Source organism: Seriola aureovittata, chromosome 9, assembly GCF_021018895.1.
Source record: "Seriola aureovittata isolate HTS-2021-v1 ecotype China chromosome 9, ASM2101889v1, whole genome shotgun sequence".
NCBI classification, from domain to species: domain Eukaryota; kingdom Metazoa; phylum Chordata; class Actinopteri; order Carangiformes; family Carangidae; genus Seriola; species Seriola aureovittata.
The window spans coordinates 2825773-2840674 of record NC_079372.1 but is presented as its reverse complement, the minus strand read 5'-3'; the positions used below and the strand labels follow the sequence as shown (position 1 = coordinate 2840674).

The 14902-nt window shown below is 40.4% G+C and overlaps 1 protein-coding gene across 2 annotated transcripts in view; it reads left to right on the top strand.

The window, feature by feature from the left end:
- Positions 1 to 14902, top strand: part of cntn3a.1 (contactin 3a, tandem duplicate 1) — a 71732-nt gene that overhangs the window by 31003 nt on the left and 25827 nt on the right. For both annotated transcript variants that reach the window (XM_056384075.1, XM_056384073.1), the window contains exons 6-9: positions 5950 to 6153; positions 7036 to 7138; positions 7499 to 7683; positions 10393 to 10532. In XM_056384075.1, the coding sequence (XP_056240050.1) occupies positions 5950 to 6153; positions 7036 to 7138; positions 7499 to 7683; positions 10393 to 10532 (632 nt within the window). The remainder of the gene's footprint in view (positions 1 to 5949; positions 6154 to 7035; positions 7139 to 7498; positions 7684 to 10392; positions 10533 to 14902) is intronic.

Sequence of the window (14902 nt, the reverse complement as noted above, 5' to 3'; positions counted from 1 at the left end):
AAGTCATTGGAGATATGATATCTGGGTCTTGATGTTCTGGTCTTCAGGGAAATGTTAATAGATTTATTCAATAATTCTATTCAATAATTCATGTTCATCTTGTCTGTCATTTGTTACAAAAACTTGGTTCTTTTTATTGAGGCTCCAAACTCTCTTTGGAGTACCCTCTGACATGACACTGATGATTTTGGACTAGAGTCCTGGAGGGGTTGCTGTCAGTAACCTACACTGTTACATTGCACCTGGCCCATATCTGTCACATCCAGTCTGATACAAACCCTCTACCTGCTCTTACAGAGGAATGAGAACTACATCCACACCAACATAAAATCTGTAGGCCCATCATTATTTCATTATCTAAGATGCAGTGAGAACACAAACATAATACTTTTAATGCCACATTGTCTCACATTGCCATTAGAGTGAATGCCTCCTCTCATTAGATGGAAATATTGTATTATGATTTTGGATTTGATAACTGTTGTGCAGATTTATGTTTATGCACAATGGGTAACATTTGCGTTTCCTGCTTGTTCCATCATTTGATTAGCTACAGTTCTCCTCCGACTTCTCAGTCTTAGAAAGTAAAGTATATAAATGTTGGGCCATTCATTTAAGGACACTGTGAGGAAGCCTCTCCAGGGGGACTGGGAAGGTAGTAGGAGGCAGGCTTATTTTATTCTTCTTACATTATCTTTTTTATTAAGTTTTATTTACACAGTGTGTCAAAGTACAAGTGTAAATTCACAATAAAAAAAACAACAGCAAACTAACTAAATAACAAACTTGGATAATTGAGGAAAACTGAAATCATCATTACATTTGCTCACAGACATTCCTCTCCTGACTGAACAATAACCAAGAAGCCAAAGTTTTTTTGCCAAAATAAGTTTTAAAAGTCAGTTTTATGAGCATGTCAAAAGTATGCATCTGTTTTTTTCCAGAGACAATCTGTGACAGTGCACCGTCAACTGACAGCCGCAATTATTTTTTTCAACATTTTCTTCGTGTAGTTATTTTAACATAGTGTTCAACATACTGTTGAAATGATTAAAAACAATGCGATAGACTTGGTGACACCAAGAAGTGTGTCAGAGGTACAATAAAGAGGCAGATACAGATTTTGTTCAGACACATTACACAGTCAAATGTAATGCAAGACATGTGATATGATAACATGAAATACGAGGACGTTCATAAATCCAACATGCTTTATCAGTGCTCTCTAACTGTCAACAATAATTGTATTTGGGTGAGGGGTGAGTAATTGCAAATCTTGTTCAAATTCATTCAAACTGGGTCAGTTCGCCTCCCTGCTGTTTTCCTCATATCGAATATGCACAGCCGGAGTCTGCTTTTGTCCGGCCGACCAGTAACGTACCGACTGCTTTTGTTTACACCAGCAGCCCCTTCATTCCTTCTTGTTGTGATGGATCATATCTGTTCTCTTGAGACCTAGCACACTGTTTGGAATGATCCATTTTCTGACAATATTTTTTCCGCAACTGCCACAGCAGATTATGCCTATCAATGGAGATGTTGAGGATGTCGAGGATGCTGAGGACGTTGAGATGTGCTTTACGATGACTCATGTGCAATTTTCTAACATCTTTGCTGAAAGGCCAGCCTGACCATATCTGCTATGGTTGGGAGGCATCCATCTAGATTTGGTTACACGCTCACACATTTATACATAGACAAACACCCACACACTATACAGTCACATTCTCTTGTCCTCATTCAGCCCCGCATTTTGACTACAAATATGAATGGATATACTGCTTTATGTATTGAAGAGAAAACTGTGATGAAAAGTAAATCATTTGATATATGTACTAGCAGAAAGAAAAAGGAGAAAACAATGTTTGAACCAGTGGAATACTTTGAAGTTCAAGTGTCGATAGGCAGCTGAACTGGTCTCCAGATATTTTTGGAGTAATAACGAAATTTCATTTAAAAGAGAAGATTTTGAAATCTAGCTGTGGATGTATTATGATAAATGTCATTTGACTTTAAGTTGGATTAGGTTTAGCAGAGAAATATTGCAGAATATTTTCACTTGTAGACAAAGAGATTAAAAAGACTGAAAAACAAGTATAAAAAGACTCGAAAGATCTTGTCAAATGGGAATTATATGGATACATTAGGAAGGTGTGACAAATACATTAATGTGCAAAGATAAATAATGGGGTTCTGTATTCTATTTACAGCACTATGACTGTATTGTTGCACGTTTGAAAAAAAAGAAAATCCTGACTGGCATTTTAAATAGACAGTGTTGGAAAAGTGAGAAACATGCTCCCATAAAGGGTGACAGGACACAATTCATGATCAGCACAATGCAGCCTTAGACAAGGATCTGCCTCATCTCCCCTTTAAAGGATTTCAATATCCCATGCATGATTCAGGAAGCCATTATTTCATTTTAACGATGCCTGAAAACCCTCAAGACAGGCAGCAGGAAGTAGTTTGGTGCGGCCCCAGGATGCTCTAAAACTGTAAGGCAGGTTGAAGTTGCACTTAAAGAATGACCAAAATATTGTCAAGTATCCAAGAGGAGTTCCAGCAGCATTCCTTCACTGCGCCGTACTGTATTTGCATCAGATGTCGGTATGTGTTGTCTTTTGCTCTGAGAGGGTCTGAATGACTGTGGTTCGCCCAGGACCTAATGCATCTGACCTCCTTTCACTAATGGAAACAGGCCTTTTAGATTTACTCAAGGCTGAAATCTCTTGTTCTCTCCATCCAGTGCATCTACCCCAAAACAGGGGCTGCTCGCTGGCTAGTAACAACACATATAGCTCGCAGGCATTTTTCCCATGTGCGTGACCTAAGCCATTTCATAGAGTGAACTTGTTGTGTGTGATGAATACAGATAGGTACCCCTGGTTAATGGCTGTTACTGTCTAGGGAACAGACTTGGGAGTACAAACTTTGACACAAGTTGTGCATATACTTTTCTTTGATACAATACACACTTGTGCAAAAAACCCACTCTGGATTCAATATGTCCTTGGCCTGTCATGTTCCATTTCTCTTCCCTCCTCTCAGATCATTAAGAGGGAATTGATGCTGCCTGTTCATTATACAAGGGCTAAATGGAACCACAATGAAAATCTGCCACTCACTGTCACTCATGATTGCATTATTCCATTACCGTCCATCCGCAGAAGGCTCTCAAGTCAAATCATCAAGTACAGCCAATGATGCTTTCCACTTCCTATTTCCTGCTTCCTGTTTCTCACCATGAATCTTTAACTAACCAATTAGTAACCTCTTATTTGCTGTTGTTCCAGTTTGTCGTGCCCTGCAGCTTTAGAAGGTATTGTTTCATAAACAGACATTAAATATGAATAACCTTGTGAGGATGAGAGCTGGGATATATTATTTAGGGGAGAGGAGGATATTACAGCTGTTTGGATGGATCAAGCCAAGAAGTCACGGTTGATACAAGTCACAGAGGCTGGGATCAAGTTCACGGCAGGAGAAACTGCAGGGGGATAACGCGACTCCTCTTATTATGTGACTCAAACCAGTCTATGAAAGTCATTAAATGATTAGCCCACAATTTGGGAAATACACCTTTTTTCACACTCTCTTCCTTGTCGGGAAATAGATGAGAAGATTGATGCCGATCTCATATCTGTTCTTTAAATACAAAGCTACAGCCAGGACATGGTGAATTTGTCTCAGCATATAGACCGGAAACTCTGACCAAAACAATTCACATGCCAGCACCTCTAAAACTCACTAATTAATGTGTTTTGTCTCATTTGTCTAATCTCTAAAAAGACTGAAGTGAAAAAAAATTATAACTCAAGCTGCTTACAAGACTCAGGGATATGACTGCTCCCATTTATGAAATACTGTGGCACACAACCTCCTGTAAAACAGAATTGTGATTTTTTTCATATGGATTAAATGTATTAAACACTACTTATTAAACAAACAAGATATTGCGTGTTAATTAGTGAGCTTTAGAGGTTTAGAGGCAGATTCTTTAGCTTTGGAAGAAGTCAAACTACAAGATATGTACCCCTGTTTCCAGGCTTTGTGCTAAGCTAAGTCGTTGGTATTTACTGTACAGACATAAAAGAGGTATTGATCTCATCATCTAACTCTTGGAAAGAAAGTGAATAGGCCTAAGTGTATTTTTTCGAAATGTCAAAGCATTCCCTTTGAAGCACATCTGATTGTTAGCAGACATATGAAGAGCGTGTTTAGAGGATTTCATTTACTTTAAAGTTTCTAAACATTATCAAATTAAAAATGTGACACACTGGAAAGGAGGAAACACGGGCACCGTTGGCACAAAAAAGGGGACAGGTGTGATTACACTGTGTGGTCCAAGTTGCGATCTCGTGTTGTGCTCTTGGGATGATCACAAGGTTAGTTTGTCCTCTACAGGTCCAACCAACATAAAAACACCCATGCTGTACCTGGTAAAAAAAAAAAAAAAAAAAGGAGCATCCTCACACAAGATCCTCAAGATTCTGTGTCACATCATGATTTGCAAGGTTTGCAGTAATATGTCAGAGCCCACACGTCCTCGAGCCCCCTGAAGAGCAGAAGTGAAGAATACTGAGTCAGTAGATGAGTGTCCAACTCACGTCTCAATTATTCCCCGTACTGTAGTGCCGAGTCATCGCTTAGACAAGTTTTTACCAACGGCCGAGATTGCTTTTGGGACAGGGATGCAATATGGTCCAGAGCAATCTATCCTTGTGTCAATATGTCAAAACACCATCATTCGTTTTTATAATGCTGCTGATTGTTAGTGCAAAGCTTCTCTGACTGCGCTCCATTTGGTTGATAGTACTGGGAGTCTTTCACAAAAACTTGTTAGCATGGATGATGAATAGTAGACTTGGTGTTATCATACTGAATAACATGAGCTGTGATACATTGGTTTTATTGGGCATTATACAGTTTTTTTATGCAGGAGATGCAGCTTCAGGGTTGATTTAAGGTCCTCTGCTGCTGCATGACAGCCACAAAGGGAGATGCTTCTTGTTATTTTTTATGTACAATCTCTGTCTCTCTATTCTTAAATACAGTCTTATTAAGAAATAAATCCCAAGAAGAGGTATGAGAATGGATAAGATAACGAACATGAGATGAAATACAATGATAATACAATTACTCACTTATTTGATCTTAATGCAGAGGACTCTGGCAAGAAAGGAAAATGGTGTTTTTTCAGCAAATCTTGCCAAAATGCAACGCGACCTAATTTGGCAAGGTGCTGTGGCGTGGAGTTAGATACATGCGAGCACACATTGCTGGTAAATAAGGTCTGATGATCATTGCGAGTCGTTCCTCTTTTAAAGTCATGTCTCATATTACTATAAACAGCTGTGCAGTGTTTTGGTGTGTTTTTGATAAACCTTCAGAGTCACAGATCTATATTTCAAACTGGGATCCTTGTATTGTATTTCTTGTCTCAGCGGTACCTCAGGCAGCATGCCCCCACCAGCACAGGCTTCTCCGCTGTCTCAACACAGGGTCCATTATTGGTCTGAGCGCCTGCTTAGTCATTTAACCACCAACCCACTCCACTCATTTTTCCATCCAGCCTTTAAGTCGAGCATGTAAATATCTACTTGAATGCCCCTGTAAAGCCAGTCATTCAAACTCTCAGCGTGATCATACAACAAAGTCGACCTGTGAAACCATATTACCACATTTACCATATTAACGGTATCCACTCCACAGTGAGTAAGAGTTCTTGTTATTAAATTATGAATTGTGTTTTTAATCATGGAAGGCAACCAGTGTGATTCACTAATTGTTTTCTACCTAAAGGCATGCACCCAAACTGGAGTGATGAGACTTCCTGACGAAGCGCACATTATCTGCACATGTGCACAGATGATGTATGAATGCAGAGTGTGTTTTCGACTTGCATCCCGCATGTCTCACATCCATTATCCCTGACTTTGTTCACAGAGCTCACCTTCACGTGGATCTTCAATGAGTACCCGTCGTTTGTCATCCAGGACACTCGGCGATTCGTGTCCCAGAAGACGGGCAACCTCTACATCGCCAAAGTGGAGCCCTCTGATGTGGGCAACTACACTTGTGTAGTCACCAACACAGTCACCAAAAGCAGTGTGCAAGGACCACCGACTCCCCTGGTGCTGCGGGTTGACGGTACGACGGTGCCACCCTCACTGAACTCTACAGAGAGCACAAAGGAGAGGCAGAATGATGATTTACTTTTTGTTTTTACACGAAAAAATTTTGAGCCTGTGCAACTTTCAAATTGCAAATGTAGTGACTTTAATTAGCTATAGCCTGGCAAGATAACAAGTTTTAAAAGGTGAAAGTTTTAGCTGGCAAACATAGATTTTGCCAGCTGCTGGTTAACTGTTGCCAGCAAAACGGAATCATCTGTTGCTCATTTATGTCCGTGACTTGGCTTACAGAACGAAACTGTTTACTGCCTGCTTAGCATGTTCAAGATAGATAGTTTGCGAAATTACACACTATTCCGAGTTGAAAAGTAAGCAGACTGCATGCTTTTGCCGCCCAGTATGCCCAAAAGAGCGGTGAGTCTCTTGGTAAAACACTCCGGCCGATCAGATCATCAAAGTTTTTTTTTCTTTGAATCCGACCGGTTTGTAAAAAACGAGAACCCTGAGTGGACTGGTGTCAACCTCATGAGGCAACAAGCTACTGCACCATTTCATCTTTTTTCTTTTCATGTTGAAACAAGATAGGTTTGTAATTATGCTTGGCAGATGTTTGATGCTATGTAGACCACCAATATAGGCTCAGAGTATGATTTATATTTGGTATTTGAAATCACAAGCCCAACAGTGGACAGAAATGTCACAAGCAGACATTCCCCCCCCTAAGCCACACAGTACAAAGTGTTGAAAGAAACTGAGTCATAATTTCTTTTTGCTAACACAGTCATGTCCTAAGCTTTGTTTTGATTTTGTTTCTTTGTGACCTTTTCAGGCCTTAAACTGAAAACAATCCCCTCAGACTGGTGTGGCATCAACTCTATGTTTCTCTTTGTAACTCCAGGTGTGATGGGTGAATACGAGCCAAAAATCGAAGTCCAGTTCCCCGAAATTGTTCCTGTCGCTAAGAGCTCAACTGTCAAACTGGAATGTTTTGCACTCGGAAAGTACGTCCCACTGTGTGATATTATGCCAGAGTCATATCTGTGCCATTTGTTGTTTACTGTAGCAATCTTAAGCTGCGTGGTAATGCATGGAAACCCTTGTGAAGTGATTTAGAGAACAGCAGATTTCACATGTTAATGACTTTTTCTTGTTCTGTGTACCCAGAATATGCAGAGCAGAAACGCTCCGTGGTTTCAGATTAATTTAACATTGACATAGTTTGTCAGTGTTTTCCAATATTTCATTGTTATCATATGCTGTATGTGTCTTCAGCTAAGCTAAATCCCTAGATAAAACAATCTTGAGGAGTACTTTTCATTTTCACAGCACTTGATGTGTGTGTTATATTTTCATACCTTTAGCCCAGTGCCAACCATCAGTTGGAGAAGAGTGGATGGAGCCTCTTTTGGCAGGAAGGTGGACATAAATAAAGCCAGCGGAGTTTTAGAGATCCCATACTTCCAGCAGGAGGATGCAGGGATATATGAGTGTGTAGCTGAAAACAGCAGAGGAAGAAACTCGGTGAAAGGAAAGCTGTCTTTCTATGGTGAGTAGGAGGATGGTTTCGCTGACTTTGATCTAAAACTTAACTTACTTCACACTTCTTGTCTAGGGAACAAGAAAATATCTTATGCTTTCAACCTGTCAGTTGTCTCCCTAACATATCATGTGCATTTATGGGCTTTTACCAAATCTTCTACCCAGTGATTCATGGCCTCAAAGGTTCACTAATACTGGGCCTGATCGAAAATGTTGCAGAATCAAAGGGGAGCTTTGGTGTGAGTCTAACAAAAAAGTTTTATTTGTTGTCATGCAATCTGTAGCTTTTATTAGAACTCATATATAACGGCATCATATAGTGGAATGTGGTAGTAAATTAACCTATTACCAGTAGTTCATTTCTGACAAGATCTTTATTGTGCCAGCGGCTAACATGGGCAGTAGTGCACACAGATTTATACCACCTCTCAGAGAGAGGTGATTTTTCCCTCACCAACACTGGACTTATGGCCCATATTCTGAGAAAGCTTTTAATGGCCCTTGATGAAGGATTTTTATAGTTTCTCTCTCCATTATTTTGCAGTTTATGCATTGATGATGTCTGCCCACAAGGCCCTGTAGGGATGTGCTTGACTGAAATCATCAAATCCAGATTTTTCTTTCCTGTGAAGGAGGATGCCTTTGATATGATAATACAGGGTTTTTTCAGCACCTGTGGGTAAGATGAAATGCTCACAGTACCTGTAGGTAGGCTGGGGATTAAAAATGCTTTACTTTAAAGAGAAGCTCCAGTTCATAGACACTGGATCTTGACGAGTTAGAGGTCCAAATACTGGGGACAATGGTACGATTGTGTTACGGTCATTTTGTAAACAAAGTCGTGATGTTTCGACAACTTGTAACTATCACTGTCTTGGTGCATTGTTGCATGGCCTCTAAACCTTTCCTCTACTGTAGCTGTGTGGAAATCGTGTTTCCACTCGTAAGATTTAGGTCTTGTCTTATCTCAAAGCCTCGCAGACTGGCCGGCCGCCAGGTGATAAAAATCTGTAATCTCATTTTAAGCTCCCATAGACAGGCGCTTGTGGGACATCCATCAACTCTATAGAAGAATAGAAGAATCAATATTGGGATGTCGTGTTTGCGACACCCAACCAATGCGGGCACAGGAACAATAAGGGATGACTTCTCTTTCGATTTCCCACTTAATTGTCCTTCTGTAGTTCCTGGGGATTTATGAAATTAGATCATGGTTTAGCAGTTGACTGCATTTAAATGGGCTCACACACGATCAGATTGATTTTGTATAGAGACTGGTTGCGTCATGCCTTCGCTTCCGTTATCATATATCTGACGGTCTCATTTGTAATATTGTTAACAGGTTGTCACGAACTATTTGTTGCTGTACAGTGATGCATTTTCAATTCAGTACTGCTTGCTCTTCTCCAAATGTATTTATTATGTAATTTATTTTTGTGAAAAGAACATAGAGAGAGCATATTTTTGATAACAAAATATTATCTCAATTAGCATATGGAGCTGCTCTCTTTTTCTCTCTAAGCTTTTTAAATATTACTTAAATGAGAATTTGTTCTTACCAAGTGAAATGCTCTTCAGGCAATGCATGCAGCACTGTTACCACAGATAGGAAATACAAAGGGAAATAATAAGCAAGAAACTCCTTCATTAATTTTGAAACATACTGTTGTCGTCTTTACGTTACCAGGCGTTTTTCTGTCATCTGCGGGTGCCATGATTTTGCCTTTTAAGTTGTTAGGCACACAGTTTCAAAACACCAACTGTTCTGGACAGGATGTGACAGTCAACTTCTGACCACAACAAGCCTTGTGGGATCCACAGAGCACATTGTGACCAATTTAAATACATAACACTCATAACCACATTATGACCGAATGGTAGGAGAGAGTGTATTCGGTATTGAGAAGCGTTGGTTTCAGTCCCTGTGTGTGGGCGAGTATTTGCCCTTCTAAAAAGTCCATGTCATGGATTGCTCCGCAGATACAGTTCTAGCTCAGACTGTACTCTCATGTTCCCGGAAAGAAATAAGATAAGGGCTTTTTTTAATCGAGAAAAAATAATGGCATTATCATTATTAAGATTATTACATTATCAAAGTCACACAGCAAGGCAAGCAGACTAACTACCTCGTTCCCCTTGACCCTGGCGGGGCGTCCTGTATTTATGTGGGTGCTTCACAAGGGCCATAAATCTCCTTACACTGTTGCCAGAGATAAGGTGCTAGTCATTTATATGACAGTAGGAGCACTATCGTAAATATAGAGGCATTTTCTCTCTGAATTTCTGAAGTTGCAAAAGACCAGAAGGCAACGTAGTCTGTGTTATTAAGTGCATTGCTAAAAAAAAATTACATATTCAGTAAACATGATTCTTGTAAATGATTTGCATTAATATTGCTAATTCAAGCTGAATGTAGCAAACCTAATAGTTTATCTTTTACCTTTTAACTTTAAAGCGAATATTCTCAACCGTTCGATCTTCCACAATTTAAGCTTGTACAGTTGTTTTTATTTATATAATTTTTCAAGTGGAGGTCAGCTTTGGGTTAACTGGAAGTGGATTTATGATTTTGTGCACATGGATGCTTCTTTAATGAACTAATTGCGCGCTTGGTTGGTCCATTGATTTATTGTAAAAGTGCTGCATTCTGGTAATGTTCAAGCATCTGTGTGGCATTAAGGTGTTAATTTACAGTATGTGGTTTGTGACCTTTCAGCTCCACCTCACTTGACCGAGAAGCCGCAGGACGTTCAGAAGACCATCGATGACACTCTGGTGTGGGAATGCAAAGCCAGCGCCAAGCCCAAACCTTCGTACCGCTGGCTGAAGAACGGAGAACCTCTGGACCCCATGGAGGTCAGGGATTTCTCTTCTGCACATTCTTTTATTGCTTTTAATGGTAAACACATGAACACCAGGTCGATTCCTAACTTCCCTGCAATATAGAGGGCTGGATAAACTTAAATAAGAAAAAACAACAAAGGAAAACAAATAATATGAAAAAATGCAAAGTGGTGCCACATATTCAGTTTGGAACAGAGCACATCAGATGAACAGTGCTAATTTGTGCTCTCCAGCTTTAATCAACACTCCGTCTTATCAAGGTGTGTAACACACTTTTGTCAACAGACATGCTATGAAAGCTGCAAGGCTCAATTTAACAGGCTGGTATTTACATGGTATTATGTCAGTATTTTTTGTTATTACAACAGACGTTAAGGAGTTCAGGGAGTGGCGACGAGCATAAAGTAATGTGTAAGATGAAAGCCGATAGGATTATGGTATTCAGAACCATTTTACTTAAAGGATGCACTATGTGTTACCGCGCTGTTTGCCGGATTCATTTTGCTCAGAAGCACATAATGGTTTCCAACTCATAGGCTTGTACTTGGCAAGAACACGTCACTTTGATATGGCTGTATTTGCTTTTGACTAAATTTGGCATCAAAAGTGTGTGCGTATGTGTTGGGGGAGGGCGTTTGTATGTGTTTTGCAAAGAAGCCAAAGTGAGGCCATTTTCTGCCTGTCATCAACCAGGGACTCGACAATTTATCGCTCAATCTCTCCTATCTGCTACTCTCAATTTTGTCATTAAGTCTCTTCTCTCTGGGGAGGGTGGAAAATGCCTCATCATCCAAAATACATTTCACATTTAGGCAATTTGCCTTATTTTGTGTTATTGTGCTGCCGGAGTGAGTGTGTTTCCTGCCGAAAAAGAACAGCTCTAGCAAATCACGGTCACTGATAGTCAGTGTTTGGATTGGGTAATGAGCCCAAGAACGGCCTGTTGTCTTTTTGTCGGACACGTCTTTTAAGGGGGCAGGTGGGTTTGGTTTTCTGTAACTCGGATTGAGAGCTGGGCACTTAGATTAGAGAGCCGAATGTCGAAGCACACACACCGAAGAAGATTACAGTGTTGCACCAAAACGGGTTGTCATTATGACACAGAAGTAGTTATCTGCAAATTCTGTATGTCGAGTAAATAAAAATTAAATCTGTATAAATAGGCATCATCTGTCATCAGTGGCTCTCTGTTATTTTGTTAATTTTGACTGACTAAGGGTCGCTTCCCTTATTTTGCCACACGTCCTTAACCACAGGAAACACTTCTCACTCCACCTGTGCATCTCTACTATTGCTTTGTAAATAACATTAAAAAAAATCCTTTGGCGTGGGGCCAAGGTAACTTATTCTCTGTACATGTGGCTATATTAATGAGGTGGGGTGTTACCATTTTCAAAATGCCATCGTCAACAGCGGCAACAGTAAATCAATTTCCAAACCCAAAGGTCAGCGATGTAGAGAGAGAGGTAGAAGGAGAGGAAGGCCAAAGGGGCCATTTGTTATTCCTCATTAGAATGGATCAGTCCTCCTCTCCCCCTCTCTTTATCTCAGCATCTCTGGTGCTCGCTCTCCCTTTCTTACGCTCTCTTTTAAGCTTTTTTTCCCTCCCACTTTTTCCTGTCTCTCTCTCCATCTCATTTTGGGCCCCCTCCAAGGGAATTAAATGGCGCAGAGGAGGGCTGTCACTTCAAAATGTCACCCTGGTGAAACAAGGACCTACTCACGCTTGTATTTTTCCACACCAACACCAGCTCCCCCTATAGTCAGATACGTGTGTGTGTGTGTGTGTCTGTGTGTGTGTGTGTGTGTGTGTGTATGTGTGTGTGTTTTTGAGACATTTCTACCTTTGACCTCTAAAGTCCGGGACCTGCCTTCTGAGGAGTTACTGTGTCCATGATTTGACTTTTTACAGCTCAACTTGAAACAGTGCTGGTATCAGAGAAGAGTCAAGCATAATTAATGATGGCCATAAAGCAGGCCAATGCCACCATTTGTCTCCAGTGCTAAAGAGATTGTGATAGAGACACCGCTGAGTCTCTGAGGGTTTTCTAACAGGGCAGCGGGTACAGCGTAGCGTGGCACCAACCCATGCACTTACACAGATCTCTTTCATCTCTTTCATACCCCTGGGCCCTTGCACTGTGTAACCTAAAAAGGACCATCTATTATCTATTCAAAGTCGCTATGGCTTTCTCTCTCTCTCTCTCTCTCTCTCCCTCTCTCTCTTTCTCTTTCTCTCCCTCTCTCTCATCCTTTATCCCTTGAACACACATATAAGCATCCAGTCCCAGCCAAAAAACCCAGGGACTTGTGTTCCACTTGGACTCCGTGGCATCCACACTCACCCAGGACCCCCAGGATCTGTCGGTGGCTTTAGCGCCAGGTCAGCCGTGTGTCCATTGTGTGGCGGGGCCTTGGAAAGAGCCCTATTTGAAGATCGTCAGCAGTGTCACCGACTAATGTTAAGGGAGAGTCCTTGTCTTTTCAAGTGGCAGTGCTGTAATGATTCTAGACGACAGACAGACTGGCGGCAGGACCCTCTGGACTACTTTATCAGTGACATTAAAAGGTCCGGCTACACTCAATGGGAAAGATCAAGGGCAAGAACAATGAGTGCCGCAATACTTAAATTGACACAACTATAAAAAGGGAGCAGAAAGCAGTGCCAAGCCTTGTAAAGGTCAAAAGGAGCAGTGGGAAGAGCTTTATTCAGGTGTTGTTATTACTGTCTATACTCTGTGTAGAAAATTTACAAACAGCATCACCTGCTGTGCATTTTTTTTTTCTCTGACACCTAACAATGTATGATGCCTGGTTGAGTACAAAACAGCCTGCATCCTGATTAATTCCTCAGAGGTTTGATTTCAGCCGCCGTTTGATGGTGTCTCAGTGCTATGTTAAGCAGCGAGGGGTTATGTAGTCACTGCGGGCCTATTAAGACCACAGAAAATTAGCAGCGTTTCAATTATCAGCCCCCCAAGGAGAGAAAAAGTGTGGCTAAAGCTTGAATTAGATCAGGACATTCTTCAGAATGAACACAGTTGGGATCGTAGTACTTAAAATGTCCATATATAGCCCTAATTACCCACCTCAAAGCAGTTTTAGATCAGGATTCTCATATGAACACCTAGTATGTCATACTGTTATGGCACCAATTAGACTGTTTAGAATTTTCCTTACACTTCACACATTTCTTATACGAAGTGAAAGGTCAGTCTGGAAACAGTGTGACAGTATAGATTTTGCGGTCAACAAAAAATGATGTTGTTTCTCTGTTAAGCGGTTGTTGACTTTAGATTATTACATTAGCCATGGATGGTAGGTTAGTCTAAATTAAGATAAATACTTCTTTAAAAGTACTACTGGGAGAACACAGCTCCCATAACACGTGGAAAGTAATAGAATTTACAGTGACCTTTTATTACTTATTTATTGACCCACAGGAAACAACAGAACAATAATTGTAGTAGCTATTAAAACACAGTCAACCACACAAACACAGTGTAAAGACGTTCTACTGTGCCAAGTAAAGAAACATAGTGTGCTAAAATAAAAAATAGTAATGGTCTTAATATTGCTGGTTTGCTAAGTGTGTGAAACTGCTGTAATTACTATTTAATTTCTTGTAACCATCATCATCCTAAAAGTGTATGGTTTGATCACTGTATTGGCATGAGTGTAAAATGCCCAGTCTTTAGATAGATATGTTTTTGTAGGAACTATACACATGACTGGCTTGTGGATTTGTCCTTGCTTTTTTTCACCTGCAGAATAGATTATCGTAAAACCCATTTCATTGGTCGTCCTGTATAAAAGCCATCCAACAGCTTCCGCTCATTCAAAAACACAGCTGCCAGTATTCTGAGTAGGACCAAAAAAGTGTGACCACCGTCACCCCAATTCTCAAACAACCCCGCTTTCTATCTGTTCATTACAGGGATTGACTTTAAAGTTTTTCTCCCGGTCTACAAAGCAGTGAATAGTCTGGCTCTGGATTACATATCTGACATGCTATCATTTTATCTACCCACCAGATCTCTCAGGTCACAGGACAGACATTTCCTCACAATTCCAAGAGTTTATACAAAAGCTGCCAAAAGAGCTCCCAGTGTTTATGCACCTAAAGTGTAGAACATCTTACCTGCTGAATTGAGGTTTGAAGGCTGTTTGTGAATGTTATAACCTATTCTCTATTATTGTATCTCTCTGTAGAGCACTTGGAATTTCTTTTGCATATTGTGCTTTACAAATAAACTTGAACTTGCTCATATGTCAGCAAACCCTGAGTCTGGTACGCTTGTACTCTTTGTTCTTTTTATATAACAGTGGTTTTATATAAACAGGTGTCAGTACATCTGAGGGATTAATGTCAGATTTGTTGG